Source organism: Phyllobates terribilis, unplaced genomic scaffold (genome assembly GCF_046119375.1).
Source record: "Phyllobates terribilis strain yellow unplaced genomic scaffold, ASM4611937v1 Scaffold_1__5_contigs__length_1240528914, whole genome shotgun sequence".
NCBI classification, from domain to species: Eukaryota; Metazoa; Chordata; class Amphibia; order Anura; family Dendrobatidae; genus Phyllobates; species Phyllobates terribilis.
In genome coordinates this window covers 450,907,827-450,925,961 of record NW_027362761.1, presented here as the reverse complement: position 1 = coordinate 450,925,961, position 18,135 = coordinate 450,907,827, and the positions used below count along the sequence as shown (strand labels likewise).

The following is an 18,135-nucleotide window of genomic DNA, read 5'->3' as shown; positions in this document are numbered from 1 at the left end:
TTAAAACTATAAGGACTGACACAAAGTATTAGACAACGTATAGCTGAAAATGAGGCCAGAAAATTGAAAATCTATACTAATTGGCATGTATGAAATCCTGTCCAGAGTGGTAGAAAAATACATAATAATGGACATGTATAAGAAGAATCTGCCTGCAGTGATGGAAACATATACAGTGAAGGAAATAATTATTCGATCCCTTGCTGTTTTTGTAAGTTTGCCCACTGACAAAGATATGAACAATCTATAATTTTAAGGGTAGGTTAATTTTAACATTAAGAGATAGAATATATATAAAAAAAATCAAGAAAATCACATTGTATAAATTAGATAAATTTATTTGCATTTTGCTGTGAGAAATAAGTATTTGATTCCTCTGGCAAACAACACTTAATACTTGGTGCCAAAACCCTTGTTGGCAAGCACAGCAGTCAGACGTTTTTTGTAGTTGATGATTAGGGTTGCGCACATGTCAGGAGGAATTTTGGTCCACTCCTCTTTGCAGATCATCTCTAAATCATTCAGATTTTGAGGCTGTCGCTTGGCAACTCGGAGCTTCAACTCCCTCCATAAGTTTTCTATGGGATTAAGATGTGGAGACTGGCTAGGCCACTCCATGACCTTACTGTGCTTCTTTTTGAGCCACTCCTTTGTTGCCTTGGCTGTATGCTTTGGGTCATTGTCTTGCTGGAATACCCAGCCACGACCCATCTTCAATGCTGTTACTGAGTGAAGGAGGTTGTTGGCCAAAATCTCGTGATACATGACCCCATCCATCTTCCCTTCAGTACGGTGCAGTCGTCATGTCCCCTTGCGAAAAGCATCCCCAAAGTGTAATGTTTCCTCACCATGTTTCACTGTTGGGACGATGTTATTAGGGTTGTACTCATCCTTCTTCTTCCTCCAAACATAGCGAATTGAGTTAATGCCAAAGAGTTCAATTTTTGTCTCATCTGACCACAGCACCTTCTCCCAATAACTCATAGAATCATCCAGGTGTTCATTGGTAAACTTCAGACGGGTCTGCACATGTGCCTTCTTGAGCAGGGGGACCTTGCGGGCACTGCAGGATTTTAAATCTTTAAGGCGTAATGTGTTACCAATGGTTTTCTTGGTGACTGGGGTCCCAGCTACCTTGAGATCATTAACAAGTTCCCCCCGTGTAGTTTTAGGCTGATCTCTCACCTTCCTCATGATCAAGGATACCCCACGAGGTGAGATTTTGCATGGTGCCCCAGATCGATGTCGACTGACAGTTATTTTGGATTTCTTCCATTTTCTTACTATTGCACCAACAGTTGTCTCCTTCTCACCCAGCGTCTTGCTTATGGTTTTGTAGCCCATTCCAGCTTTGTGCAGGTCAATGATCTTGTCCCTGACATCCTTAGAAAGCTCTTTGGTCTTGCCCATGTTGTAGAGGTTAGAGTCTGACTGATTAATTGAGCCTGTGGACAGGAGTCTTTTATACAGGTGACTATGTAAGACAGCTGTCTTTAATGCAGGTAACGAGTTGATTAGGAGCTTCTAACTGGTCTGTAGGAGCCAGAACTCATAATGGTTTGTAGGGGATCAAATACTTATTTCTCACTGCAAAATGCAAATACATTTATGTAATTTATACAATGTGATTTTCTTGATGTTTTTTTGGATATTCTATCTCTCAATGTTAAAATTAACCTATCATTAAAATTATAGACTGTTCATGTCTTTGTCAGTGGGCAAACTTACAAAAACAGCAAGGGATCAAATACTTATTCCCCCCACTGTATAATATATTATATAGCAGCCGTTTTCCATATTAGTTCTTATTGGGCCTAACAACAGTGTGCTGACAGGACAAGGCAATGCAAATGAGAAGTATTTTAGTGTATTGTACCTGCAAGAAAGCGATCACATGTTCAAGCCTCCTAGTGGAGGTAAAAAAACTGTTAAAAAAGTTGGCATTTATGTACCTAAACAAGTTAATCATGCCCCCCTCTCACCTTAGACATCTCTTCTCAAGACTAAATACATGTAATTCTTTTAATCTTGCCTCCTTTCTATGAACTGGTGCCCAGAACTGAACTGCATATTCCAGATGTGGTAACACTAACGCTTTGTAAAGTGGTAGTATTATGTCTCTATACCACTGGTGATTAACATTGTTTTATTATTTAGTCTATAATCTAAAAGTACACTCAGATCCTTCTGTACAAGTGACTCTCCTAGTTGTACTTACCCCAAGAACTCTGCATATTATTAATGTTCAGGTACATAGCTTCACATTTCTCCACATACCTCATCTGCCCAGTGGATGCCCAAACACTGTTTGTCCATGACAGTCTTTAAAGTATGAACATCTTCCATAGACTACACTGTACTACATAGTGTTGTTTCTATTTTTTAGGATGACACTAAGCTATTAATCCCATATTTTATATAATTGCTAAAAGCAGATCAAGCACTGAACCTTGTGGTACACCATCCAGAGACCATTAAGACCTCTAATATGTCTCTTTCCGCAGCCTCACCAGAGAGACCACAATGATGATACCACCTGTAGGCCACGATCATATTAAAATTAAGCATATCTCTTATTCTTCCTTTTTTTGTGACCTGAAGCCACAATTAGTTCAAATTGTGTCATTTATGTTGTTAAACTAAATATTTCTCCAACCATAGAAAGGCTTGTGCCGAATCTGATCACTTCTATAAAAATGGCCTCCCCAGCTGTGCCTCACCAACAACTAGGAGGCTCCTCTCTGTATGGGTAACACTGGTTTCAACTATTAAAATGTAAAGCTACAGTAGGGAAAACAAGTATTTGATACATTGCCGATTTTGCAAGTTTTCCCACCTACAAAGAATGGAGAGGTCTGTAATTTTTATCGTAGGTCACTTCACCTGTGAGAGACAGCATCTTAAAAAAAATCCAGAAAATCATATTGTATAATTTTTACATAATTAATTTGCATTTTATTGCATGAAATAAGTATTTGATACAATAGAAAAACAAAACTTAATATTTGGTACAGAAACTTTTGTTTGCAATTACAGAGGTCAGACGTTTCCTGTAGTTGCTGACCAAGTTTGCACACACTGCAGCAGGGATTTTGGCCCACTGTTCATACAGATCTTCTCCAGATCTTCTCTAGATCTTTCAGGTTTTGGGGCTGTCGCTGGGCAACATTGAGTTTAAGCTCCCTCCAAGATTTTCAATTGAGTTTGAGTCTGGAGACTGGCTGGGCCACTCCAGGACCTTGAAATGCTTCTTATGGAACCACTCCTTAGTTGCACTGGCTGTGTGTTTCAGGTCATTGTCATGCAGCCACGACCCATCTTCACGGCTCTTACTGAGGGAAAGACTTATCCTTCTTCTTCCTCCAAACACGGCGAGTGGAGTTGATATCAAAAAGTTCTATTTTAGTGTCATCTGACCACATGACCTTCTCCCATGCCTCCTCTGGTTCATCCAGATGGTCATTGGTGAACAGGCCTGGACATGTGCTGGCGTGAGCAGGGGGACCTTGCGTGCCCTGCAGAATTTTAATCCATGATGGCGTAGTGTGTTACTAAAGGTAATGTTTGAGACTGTGGTCCCAGTTCTCTTCAGGTCATTGACCAGGTCCTCCCATGTAGTTCTGGGCTGATTCCTGACCTTTCTCAGAATTATCCTTACCCCACGAGGCGAGATCATGTATGAAGCCCCAGACCGAGGAAGATTGACAGTCATCATGTGTTTCTTCCATTTTCTAATAATTGAGCCAAAAGTTGTTGCCTTCTCACCAAGCTGCTTGCTTATTGTCCTGTAGCCCATCCCAGTCTAGTGCAGGTCTACAATTTTGTCCCTGATGTCCTTAGACAGCTCTTTGGTCTTGGCCATGGTGGAGAGGTTGGAGTGTGATTGATTGAGTGTATGGACAGGTGTCTTTTAATACAGGTAACAAGTTCAAACAGGTGCAATTAATACAGGTAATGAGTGCAGAGTAGGAGGACTTCTTAAAGAAAAACTAACAGGTCTGTGAGAGCCCTTTATTCTTGCTGGTTGGTAGGTGATCAAATACATATTTCATGCAATAAAATGCAATTTAATTATTTAAAATCATACAATCTGATTTTCTGTTTTTTATTTTTAGATTCTGTCTCTCACAGGTGAAGTGTACCTATGATACAAATTACAGACCTCTACATTCTTTGAGGGCGGGAAAACTTGCAAAATTGGCAGTGTATCAAATACTTATTTTCCCCACTGTACAGTGGTGGCCAAAAGTATTGGCACCCCTGCAATTCTGTCAGATAATACTCAGTTTCTTCCTGAAAATGATTGCAATCACATATTCTTTGGTATTATTATCTTCATTTAATTTGCTTGCAAGGAAAAAACACAAAAGAGAATGAAGCAAAAATCAAATCATTGATCATTTCACACAAAACTCCAAAAATGGGCCAGACTAAAGTATTGGCACCCTCAGCCTAATACTTGGTTGCACAACCTTTAGCCAAAATAACTGCGAACAACAGCTTCCGGTAACCATCAATGAGTTTCTTACAATGCTCTGCTGGAATTGTAGACCATTCTTCTTTGGCAAACTGCTCCTCTGAGGGAGACCCAGCTTTCTCACACTGGGCCCTACATTATGCTGCAAAATTTGTTGGTAGTCTTCAGACTTCATAATGCCATGCACATGGTCAAGCAGTCCAGTGCCAGAGGCAGCAAAGCAACCCCAAAACATCAGGGAACCTCCGCCATGTTTGACTGTAGGGACCGTGTTCTTTTCTTTGAATGCCTCTTTTTTTTCCTGTACACTCTATGTTGATGCTTTTTCCCAAAAAGCTCTACTTTTGTCTCATTTGACCAGAGAACATTCTTCCAAAACGTTTTAGGCTTTCTCAGGTAAGTTTTGGCAAACTCCAGCCTGGCTTTTTTATGTCTCGGGGTAAGAAGTGGGGTCTTCCTGGGTATCCTACCATACAGTCCCTTTTCATTCAGACGCCGACGGATAGTACGGGTTGACACTGGTGTACCCTCGGACTGCAGGGCAGATTGAACTTGTTTGGATGTTAGTCGAGGTTCTTTATCCACCATCCGCACAATCTTGCGTTGAAATCTCTCGTCAATTTTTCTTTTCCGTCCACGTCTAGGGAGGTTAGCCACAGTGCCATGGGCTTTAAACTTCTAGATGACACTGTGCACGGAAGACACAGGAACATTCAGGTCTTTGGAGATGGACTTGTAGCCTTGAGATTGCTCATGCTTCCTCACAATTTGGTTTCTCAAGTCCTCAGACAGTTCTTTGGTCTTATTTCTTTTCTCCATGCTCAATGTGGTACACACAAGGACACAGGACAGAGGTTGAGTCAACTTTGATCCATGTTAACTGGCTGCAAGTGTGATTTAGTTATGGCCAACACCTGTTAGGTGCCACAGGTAAGTGACAGGTGCTGTTAGTTACACGAATTAGAGAAGCATCACATGATTTTTCAAACAGTGCCAATACTTTTGTCCACCCCCTTTTCTAGGTTTGGTGTGGAATTATATCCAATTTGGCTTTAGGACAATTCTTTTTGTGTTTTTTCATTGAAGACAAATTAAATGAAGATAATAATACCAAAGAATTTGTGATTGCAATCATTTTCAGGAAGAAACTGAGTATTATCTGACAGAATTGCAGGGGTGACAATACTTTTGGCCACCACTGTATATAACAATGGGCATGTATAAGACCCTGTTTGCAGTGATGGAAACATATATAATAATGGGCATGTATGAGACCCTGTCTGCAGTGATGGAAACATATATAATAATGGGCATGTATGAGACCCTGTCTATAGTGATGGAAAAATATATAATAATGGACATATATGAGACCCTGTCTGCAGTGATGGAATGGTATATAATAATGGATATGTATGAGACCCTGTCTGCAGTGATGGAATCGTATATAATAATGGACATGTATGAGATCCTGTCTGCAGTGATGGAATCGTATATAATAATAAACATATATGAGACCCTGTCTGCAGTGATGCAATCGTACATAATAATGGACATGCATGAGATCCTGTCTGTAGTGATGGAATCGTATATAATAATGGACATGTATGAGACCCTGTCTGCAGTGATGGAATCGTATATAATAATGGACATATATGAGACCCTGTCTGCAGTGATGGAATCGTATATAATAATGGATATATATGAGACCCTGTCTGCAGTGATGAAATCGTATATAATAATGGACATGTATGAGATCCTGTCTGTAGTGATGGAATCGTATTTAATAATGGACATATATGAGACCCTGTCTGCAGTGATGGAATCGTATATAATAATGGACATGTATGAGATCCTGTCTGTAGTGATGGAATCGTATATAATAATGGACATATATGAGACCCTGTCTGCAGTGATGGAATCGTATATAATAATGGACATGTATGAGATCCTGTCTGTAGTGATGGAATCGTATTTAATAATGGACATGTATGAGACCCTGTCTGTAGTGATGGAATCGTATATAATAATGGATATGTATGAGACCCTGTCTGCAGTGATGGAATCGTATATAATAATGGATATGTATGAGACCCTGTCTGCAGTGATGGAATCATATATAATAATGGACATGTATGAGACCCTGTCTGCAGTGATGGAATCGTATTTAATAATGGACATATATGAGACCCTGTCTGCAGTGATGGAATCGTATTTAATAATGGACATATATGAGACCCTGTCTGCAGTGATGGAATCGTATTTAATAATGGACATATATGAGACCCTGTCTGCAGTGATGGAATCGTATATAATAATGGACATGTATGAGACCCTGTCTGTAGTGATGGAATCGTATATAATAATAGACATATATGAGACCCTGTCTGCAGTGATGGAATCGTATATAATAATAGACATGTATGAGACCCTGTCTGCAGTGATGGAATCGTATTTAATAATGGACATATATGAAACCCTGTCTGCAGTGATGGAATCGTATATAATAATGGACATGTATGAGACCCTGTCTATAGTGATGGAATCGTATTTAATAATGGATATATATGAGACCCTGTCTGCAGTGATGGAATCGTATATAATAATAGACATATATGAGACCCTGTCTGCAGTGATGGAATCGTATATAATAATGGACATGCATGAGACCCTGTCTGTAGTGATGGAATCGTATATAATAATAGACATATATGAGACCCTGTCTGTAGTGATGGAATCGTACATAATAATGGACATGTATGAGACCCTGTCTGCAGTGATGGAATAGTATATAATAATGGACATGTATGAGACCCTGTCTGCAGTGATGGAATCGTATATAATAATGGACATATATGAGACCCTGTCTGTAGTGATGGAATCGTATATAATAATAGACATATATGAGACCCTGTCTGCAGTGATGGAATCGTATATAATAATGGACATGCATGAGACCCTGTCTGTAGTGATGGAATCGTATATAATAATAGACATATATGAGACCCTGTCTGTAGTGATGGAATCGTACATAATAATGGACATGTATGAGACCCTGTCTGCAGTGATGGAATAGTATATAATAATGGACATGTATGAGACCCTGTCTGCAGTGATGGAATCGTATATAATAATGGACATATATGAGACCCTGTCTGTAGTGATGGAATCGTACATAATAATGGACATGTATGAGACCCTGTCTGCAGTGATGGAATAGTATATAATAATGGACATGCATGAGACCCTGTCTGCAGTGATGGAATCGTATATAATCATAGACATGTATGAGACCCTGTCTATAGTGATGGAATCGTATTTAATAATGGACATATATGAGACCCTGTCTGCAGTGATGGAATCGTATATAATAATGGACATGTATGAGATCCTGTCTGTAGTGATGGAATCGTATATAATAATGGACATATATGAGACCCTGTCTGCAGTGATGGAATCGTATATAATAATGGACATGTATGAGATCCTGTCTGTAGTGATGGAATCGTATTTAATAATGGACATGTATGAGACCCTGTCTGTAGTGATGGAATCGTATATAATAATGGATATGTATGAGACCCTGTCTGCAGTGATGGAATCGTATATAATAATGGATATGTATGAGACCCTGTCTGCAGTGATGGAATCATATATAATAATGGACATGTATGAGACCCTGTCTGCAGTGATGGAATCGTATTTAATAATGGACATATATGAGACCCTGTCTGCAGTGATGGAATCGTATTTAATAATGGACATATATGAGACCCTGTCTGCAGTGATGGAATCGTATTTAATAATGGACATATATGAGACCCTGTCTGCAGTGATGGAATCGTATATAATAATGGACATGTATGAGACCCTGTCTGTAGTGATGGAATCGTATATAATAATAGACATATATGAGACCCTGTCTGCAGTGATGGAATCGTATATAATAATAGACATGTATGAGACCCTGTCTGCAGTGATGGAATCGTATTTAATAATGGACATATATGAAACCCTGTCTGCAGTGATGGAATCGTATATAATAATGGACATGTATGAGACCCTGTCTATAGTGATGGAATCGTATTTAATAATGGATATATATGAGACCCTGTCTGCAGTGATGGAATCGTATATAATAATAGACATATATGAGACCCTGTCTGCAGTGATGGAATCGTATATAATAATGGACATGCATGAGACCCTGTCTGTAGTGATGGAATCGTATATAATAATAGACATATATGAGACCCTGTCTGTAGTGATGGAATCGTACATAATAATGGACATGTATGAGACCCTGTCTGCAGTGATGGAATAGTATATAATAATGGACATGTATGAGACCCTGTCTGCAGTGATGGAATCATATATATTAATGGACATATATGAGACCCTGTCTGTAGTGATGGAATCGTATATAATAATAGACATATATGAGACCCTGTCTGCAGTGATGGAATCGTATATAATAATGGACATGCATGAGACCCTGTCTGTAGTGATGGAATCGTATATAATAATAGACATATATGAGACCCTGTCTGTAGTGATGGAATCGTACATAATAATGGACATGTATGAGACCCTGTCTGCAGTGATGGAATAGTATATAATAATGGACATGTATGAGACCCTGTCTGCAGTGATGGAATCGTATATAATAATGGACATATATGAGACCCTGTCTGTAGTGATGGAATCGTACATAATAATGGACATGTATGAGACCCTGTCTGCAGTGATGGAATAGTATATAATAATGGACATGCATGAGACCCTGTCTGCAGTGATGGAATCGTATATAATCATAGACATGTATGAGACCCTGTCTATAGTGATGGAATCGTATTTAATAATGGACATATATGAGACCCTGTCTGCAGTGATGGAATCGTATATAATAATGGACATATATGAAACCCAGTCTGCAGTGATGGAATCGTATTTAATAATGGACATATATGAAACCCTGTCTGCAGTGATGGAATCGTATTTAATAATGGACATATATGAAACCCTGTCTGCAGTGATGGAATCGTATATAATAATGGACATATATGAGACCCTGTCTGCAGTGATGGAATCGTATATAATAATGGACATGCATGAGACCCTGTCTGCAGTGATGGAATCGTATATAATAATGGATATATATGAAACCCTGTCTGCAGTGATGGAATCGTATTTAATAATGGACAAATATGAAACCCTGTCTGCAGTGATGGAATCGTATATAATAATGGATATATATGAAACCCTGTCTGCAGTGATGGAATCGTATTTAATAATGGACATATATGAAACCCTGTCTGCAGTGATGGAATCGTATATAATAATGGACATATATGAGACCCTGTCTGCAGTGATGGAATCGTATATAATAATGGACATGTATGAGACCCTGTCTATAGTGATGGAATCGTATTTAATAATGGACATATATGAGACCCTGTCTGCAGTGATGGAATCGTATATAATAATGGACATATATGAGACCCTGTCTGTAGTGATGGAATCGTACATAATAATGGACATGTATGAGACCCTGTCTGCAGTGATGGAATAGTATATAATAATGGACATGTATGAGACCCTGTCTGCAGTGATGGAATCGTATATAATAATGGACATATATGAAACCCTGTCTGCAGTGATGGAATCGTATTTAATAATGGACATATATGAAACCCTGTCTGCAGTGATGGAATCGTATTTAATAATGGACATATATGAGACCCTGTCTGTAGTGATGGAATCGTATTTAATAATGGACATATATGAAACCCTGTCTGCAGTGATGGAATCGTATTTAATAATGGACATATATGAAACCCTGTCTGCAGTGATGGAATCGTATTTAATAATGGACATATATGAGACCCTGTCTGCAGTGATGGAATCGTATATAATAATGGATATATATGAGACCCTGTCTGCAGTGATGGAATCGTATATAATAATGGACATGTATGAGATCCTGTCTGTAGTGATGGAATCGTATATAATAATGGACATATATGAGACCCTGTCTGCAGTGATGGAATCGTATTTAATAATGGACATATATGAGACCCTGTCTGCAGTGATGGAATCGTATATAATAATGGATATATATGAGACCCTGTCTGCAGTGATGGAATCGTATATAATAATGGACATGTATGAGACCCTGTCTGCAGTGATGGAATCGTATATAATAATGGACATGTATGAGACCCTGTCTGCAGTGATGGAATAGTATATAATAATGGACATGCATGAGACCCTGTCTGCAGTGATGGAATCGTATATAATAATGGACATGTATGAGATCCTGTCTGTAGTGATGGAATCGTATATAATAATAGACATGTATGAGACCTTGTCTGCAGTGATGGAATCGTATATAATAATGGACATGTATGAGACCCTGTCTGCAGTGATGGAATAGTATATAATAATGGACATGCATGAGACCCTGTCTGCAGTGATGGAATAGTATATAATAATGGACATATATGAGACCCTGTCTGCAGTGATGGAATCGTATATAATAATGGACATGTATGAGACCCTGTCTGCAGTGATGGAATCGTATATAATAATGGACATATATGAAACCCTGTCTGCAGTGATGGAATCGTATTTAATAATGGACATATATGAGACCCTGTCTGCAGTGATGGAATCGTATTTAATAATGGACATATATGAGACCCTGTCTGTAGTGATGGAATCGTATATAATAATGGACATGTATGAGACCCTGTCTGCAGTGATGGAATCGTATATAATAATGGACATGTATGAGACCCTGTCTGTAGTGATGGAATCGTATATAATAATGGACATGTATGAGACCCTGTCTGCAGTGATGGAATCGTATATAATAATGGACATGTATGAGATCCTGTCTGCAGTGATGGAATCGTATTTAATAATGGACATATATGAGACCCTGTCTGCAGTGATGGAATCGTATATAATAATGGACATGTATGAGACCCTGTCTGCAGTGATGGAATCGTATATAATAATGGACATGTATGAGACCCTGTCTGCAGTGATGGAATCGTATATAATAATGGACATGTATGAGACCCTGTCTGCAGCCGCAGAGATCTATAATATTCTGTCAACAGAAACAAACAGCTTTCGGTTGATGACATCTTACCATTTAAACAGAAGTGTTTTCGAGGAATCCATGTCCCCTTGTCTGTACTCTATTACTGCCATGGCGGTGAGGATGTGCGCTTTTTCCTGCTCAGTCTTGGCAGCAGACAATGCTGTCTTGTACACTAATAATACATAAGAAAACAACCATGGTAAATACAGCTTTTGTCAATTTAGACATATAATCAATAGGAAATCATATTAACGGATCTAATGATGGCGCAGACAATGGCATAAAAAAGATGTTCAAAGGTCACAACAAGCAGCTGTACGGAAATCTGCAATAAAACAGAAAAATGTAGAGTCCTTCAGTTTCTCTGATTTATAAACCTGTAATGAAAAGGCTCAAGGCATCTTCCTAAAAGCCAATTACACAGTGCCTTCATCTATACAAATAACAAAAGATGCCATAATAAGACTGCTTTCAAAGCAACAACGGCATTAACCCCTCTGAACATTCATTTTACCATACAATATATTAAAAAACAGGAAAAAAATTCCAAGAATGTTGAAATGGTGAGAAAAAAAAATCTGCCATTGTCTTTGGGTTTTGCTTTTATGTTAGTTATTATGTGGTAAAAATTACCTGGTAACAAGATTCTTCAGGTCTGTATGAATGTGGCGATACCAAACTTATACGTTTTTTATTTTAGAAGTAAAAAAAAATTCATAACTTTGCAAAAATAAAAATTTGTGATATGTCGCCATTTACCAAGATCCGTAACTTTTTAATTTTTCCATCCATTTTTCATCAGAGCATGTTTTTTGCTCATCGAGCTGCAGTTTTTATTGATAACATATTAGAGTACATACAATGAGGGTAGTGAAGAAACCCCAAAACACCAATGAAATAAGAAAAAATTCATGTTTATATATTTCTTATGGTATAAATATTTTGATACTTTAATAGCTCTGGCAATTATGCATGCCAAAAAAGTAATTTTTATCTTTTAAATTTCGCTATTTATGTTTGTCAGAAATAGTGGGTGATTTAAACTTTTATATTATTGGGGTATATTTTTTAAATATTTTGTAAAAATAAGTTTTAGTTTCTTTTACATATTTAATTAGTCGTGTAGTGAACTTGATTCTGCAATTGTCTATTCAATACATTACAGCAGTGTAGTGTTAAACTGATGACCTCCTACGAAGCCCAGCTAATGTCTGGTCTTCATAGGAGTTCTCACATGGCAGACACAATGGCAATTTACATTTATTGTAGTTTGTTATGAAGAGTAATCAGATGAATTGCAAAATTGCAAAGTAATTCCTTGCTATGAAAATTAACTAAAAACACATAACAAAAACATCTCCACTGAATTTCAGCCCTCTCACAAAATCATCTGCTTACATCATTTCAGTGGTCTTCTGGTTAGCACAGGAGAAAGTATTAAGGGGAACAAGGCAACTGATATCACTCTGTCATGCTGATTAATTATAAGATCAGTCTAGTTGCTTTAAAAGGGGGCTGTTGATCGAAATCATTGTCTTCTTCTGTTAACTATTGTTTCTTCCAACCAAATAAGAGCAATTATCATTGCTTTGCATCAAAAGGGTTTTACAGGCAAGGGCATTGCGGCTTGTAAGATTGGCCCTACATCAGTGATTTATCATACCATCAAGAACTTCAAAGATAAAAGTTCAATTGCTGTGAAGAAGGCTTCAGGGCTTCCAAGAAAGTCCAGCAAGTGCCTGGACCATCTCGTTAAGAGGAGTCTGCTATGGGATCAACAGCAGTGCAGAGCTTGCTCAGGAATGGAGGCAGGCAGGTGTCAGTGAATCTTTGTGCAGGAGTCGAAGGCTTTTGAAAGTTGGCTTTGTGTCAAGAAGGGCAGCAAAAAAGTAATTTAGTCTCAAAAAAACATCAACATGACATTCTGCAGGAAGTAAAGGGATAGTACGGTAGCGAATTTTCCAGCACTCATCTTCAAAAGTAAAAAACATGTATCTTTTATTTCATGAAATAAAATCCAATGCAATAATATGACAAAAATAACCAAGCTCAAAAGCTGGCTATATTGATGCTGTTTGAACCACTGTTATTAAATGGGTGATAGTCATTGTTAAAGATATTTCACAATGAACACACGGATTTGGCTTAAAAAAAACACACATGTAACTGCACCCACGTGTATCATGGTTAATTAATGGGAAAGTAACAAGCACCCATTTAACCAAAGGAGGGTAACCAGTTTGAAAAATATTATGTTGCAACTAGAAAAAAATAAATAGAAGCATCTCCTAGTAAGTGTTGAAAAGCATTACTACTATATAATCTATAATGATGTACAGATTTTATACATTCAGTTTTGACTTAGATATGTTGGAAGGCTCAGAGATCGGTTATATCTGTTTGTTGGTAATATTCTACAGTCACGGATCATTTACACTTGTTTTATAATCTAATAATCTCTTACAATTCGGATCATACTATTTTGAACATTTTCATTCCAAGTATAGCTTCTAAAAAGACCATTAAACTGGACACTTTCACCAACTGGACACATAATGCGACAGCGGCTGCAGAGCGGAATAAAACGTTTTTGCTTTTGATTTCAGATTTCATTTCTCTGTAGCGAAGATATTAGTCCGGGTGTTTCAGACAGTTCTCACTGGGGGCGTTTACTTCTTCTCCCTGTATGATGCTGACCAATCATAAAAAGGCAGCAACACTCAAAGGAAAGAACAAGCAAACAACTGCATATAGCAGATTTCACAGTGTGTGAGATGCAATGATCCAGCCTTGATCTATGGTTCTAACTTCTTGCATGATTAGAAAGCACAGATGACTGAAAAACTTTCAGATAAACCCTCCCCCACAGTAATCTTAACTGTGTCAAATTAAAAACCCTTCAATCAGCTCTCCTCTCCTAGCACTCACTGTAAACTGTGCTGTGCTGCCCCTACCCCACACTGCCTATCAGGGAATGAGAGCTCAAAGTATCAGTATCACACTTGTGTCTGCTGCGCTCATCTTGTAATCACTCTTCAGTGATAACTGAGCAGTGTGTCATTACATCTCACCCAGGAATAATTCAAAACAGGAGGGTGAGACATGGGTGAGTTGTAATGCATCCCTGGTTTCACTGCAGACTGTGATTATTGACACACTCAGTGACCAGGAGAGCTGATAGAAGGGTTTGTAATGTGACACAGCTAAACTCAGCTGCACTACCCCTCCCGCACACTGACTCATACAGGAGGTTAGACCAGGAGATCAGGGTAGTATCATTACATGTCACACACAGAGAAACCTAAACTATGTTGGGGGTGTGTTCTTCTTTCCTTTGAGTGTTGCTGGCTGCTTATGATTGGTCAGCATCATACAGGTAAAAAAAAGTACACACCCCCATTAAAATCTGTGTGATAACACCCACTTGGATTTAACAAAAAAGTTAACTCATTAGGTGCTAAATACTTTAATTGCTAATATCTCTGCAACAGAAAGGCGAAATTAAAAAATAAATTTTAATCTGCTCTGCAGCCACTATTATATACTGTGTCCAGTTCAACATGAAAAATTAGGGACAGGTCTTCTTTAAAGGGTTTTACTGCATAAAAATGATACAAAGGTATATCACTGGAGATCACACATAGATCAGACATACATTTACCTTTCATACTTTCTTGTAGAAGTCCTTTCTTGACGTAAGCAAGAGCCAATCCAGTGAGGTCATCAAGCTCTATCAGAGGCGTAGAACTGTAGGCTTTGATGGCTTCATCATACTGACCTACAGCACTGAAGAACAGAAGGGTCACTTTCATCTTATCATTCAAGTTTGCTTCAAAAAACAAATGTCAAAACTACAAACACTTTTTACTCCATGATTTCACCTCATCTGTTGACTGATGAGTATTAATACTGCTTAACTTTTGATTTGATGCAAATTTCTTAAATAGGAAATATCCTATTTACTATTATATGTATATCCATTTTCTCAATTACTTAGCATGGCTCATATGACCACAAGACCTTCTCCCATGCCTCCTCCAGATCATCCAGATGGTCATTTGTGAACTTCAAACAGGCCTGGACGTGTGCTTGAGGGAACAGGGGGACCTTTTGTGCCTTCCAGGATTTTAAACCATGACGGCGTGGTGTGTTACTAATGGTAATGTTTGAGACTGTGGTCCCAGCTATCTTCAGGTCACTGACCAGGTCCTCCTATCTAGTTCTGGGCTGATTTCTAACCTTTCTCAGAATCATCCTTACCCCATGAGGCGAGATCTTGCACGGAGCCCCAGTCTGAGGAAGATAGACAGTCATCTTGTGTTTCTTCCATTTTTTAATAATTGTCCTGACAGTTGTTGCCTTCTCACCATGCTGCTTGCTTATTGTCCTGTAGCCCATCCCAGCCTTGTGCAGGTTTACAATTCTGTCCCTGGTGTTCTTAGACAGCTCTTTGGTCGTGGCCATGGTGGAGAGGTTGGAATGTGATTGATTGAGTGTGTGGACAGGTGTCTTTTATACAGGTAACAAGTTCAAATAGGTGCAATTAATACAGGTAGTAAGTGCAGAGTAGGAGGACTTCTTAAAGAAAAACTAACAGGTCTGTGTGAGCCAGAATTCTTGCTGGTTGGTAGGTGATCAAATACATATTTCAGGCAATAAAATGGAATTTAATTATTTAAACATCATACAATGTGATTTTCTGGATTCTCTGCTTAGATTCTGTCTCTCACAGGTGAACTGTACCTACGATAAAAATTACAGACCTCTCCATTCTTTGAAAGTGGGAAAACTTGCAAAATCGGCAATGTATCAAATACTTATTTTCCCCAATGTATATGAAAAACGTAAACCACAAAATTTAACATGTAACATTTGATAATATTCTCTATGCTCAAAAAAATAAAATACAATAAAAAACACAGATTGCATAGAAAGTTGACTTTTAAAATTCTCATCTTGAAATCAAACCTGTGAGAAATATTAAGAAACTCCTAAAAGGGCATTCCGGTAGGAAGAAGCTGCCATCTACTCACCGGAGACATGATGACTTAAAGATTGGTAAAGGTCCAACTGCTGGGATCCCCATTGACCGTCATAGTATGTATATGATAAGTTATCACCTTTCCATAGGCCGTTCACCGATTGAGAGAAAGGGGCACTTTAATCCCCTTAAGAATGGAGCAGCAGGGTGCATGCTTGACCATCACTGCAATTATTCTCTATAGTTCTGTCGGAGTGCTGCGCTCTGGTATCTCACGTAGTTGCACAGCGAACGAATGAAGCAGTGGTCAAACATGCACCATGCTGCTCCATTTTGATGGGGTTTTAAGTGCCTAATTCAGGCGATCGGTGGGGGTACTATGGATACGTAATAACTTATCATATACATACCATTACATGTCATATGCCAGTTGAAAACACAAGAGATCAGATTCTCTTCAAAATTTCTACAAGACTGTTGGTAGACAGCATACGTCTGTCCTCTAAATCTGTAATATACACTGTAGCCCTTATTCAACATCATCATACTGCATTATTAGGATCTGGCTGAGCTGCTCTATCTCTATTATTGTAGTTTTAAAAGAAAAATCAAAAAAACAGTTTACCAGAGTGACCGTCCATAATGTCGAAGTGCAGAATTATAATCATCTTTATCTTCTGTATCTCGAAGAATGGACATGGCTCTATGAAGATAAAATGGAGAAATACGAAACAATCATGCAAACATCTTGAAAGTAGAGCAGCAATTGCATCCCACCACATCGATAAAACTATAAATACAGATGGTAGGAATTTTCTAAGGCTGGATTCACATGATCGCTGTAGTTGCCATTTTTGCCTGTCAGACCCCACTGACTTGACCCACTGGCCCATGAGGCTCTAACAAAGTGTTCATTAATTGTTACAAGTAAAATAGTGTTACAAAGTTTTTTTCCCATTAAAAAAGAAGAAATCAGATTAGAAAGTTCCTAATGGAGCATTTAATCGTGCACCACGGTTGCCAACTTGCTTTTTCCAGACAGCTTATTAAAAAAAATCACAGATAGCCAACGTTTTTTACTAATGCATTGGAAAGCCATAATAAATAATTAAACGGGTTATCCACTACTTGGACTTCCTCTTCTTAATCTTCATGTTTCCTCTTTGTAAAATAATAACACTTATACCTCTGGTGTCAACGCCGTTCTAATGGTCAGTGGTGTCAGCACTGGCTCTCTCAGGGATCGCGTAACATTGTTATGTCACACAATCCCTGCGGCCAGTCAGTGCTGGCTACACTCTCCCTGCCTACAGACATGTCACATACATCTGGAGGAAACGAAAGAGTGGCAGTTCTGACTTTCTACAGATGTATGTGATTGGCTGATGGCGGGGAGAGTGAAGCCAGCTCTGATTGGATCACATGAAATAATGTTACGTGATCCTCAGGACAGCCAGTGCTGACACAGCTGGAACGACACAAGAGGTTGGTATAAATGTTATTATTTTACAAAGGGGAATCATGAGGATTGAGAAGGAGTTGTGCGAGTAGTGGACAACCCCTTCAAGA

General features: G+C 38.5%; 1 protein-coding gene across 2 annotated transcripts in view; it reads right to left on the bottom strand.

Annotated features, from left to right (window-relative positions):
• The window catches only part of SKIC3 (SKI3 subunit of superkiller complex), a 194,906-nt gene that overhangs the window by 63,253 nt on the left and 113,518 nt on the right, over positions 1 to 18,135 (bottom strand). For both annotated transcript variants that reach the window (XM_073678321.1, XM_073678329.1), the window contains exons 28-30: positions 17,192 to 17,269; positions 15,247 to 15,371; positions 11,634 to 11,757 (exon numbers count right to left, since the gene is read on the bottom strand). In XM_073678321.1, coding sequence (XP_073534422.1) covers positions 11,634 to 11,757; positions 15,247 to 15,371; positions 17,192 to 17,269 — 327 coding nt within the window. The remainder of the gene's footprint in view (positions 1 to 11,633; positions 11,758 to 15,246; positions 15,372 to 17,191; positions 17,270 to 18,135) is intronic.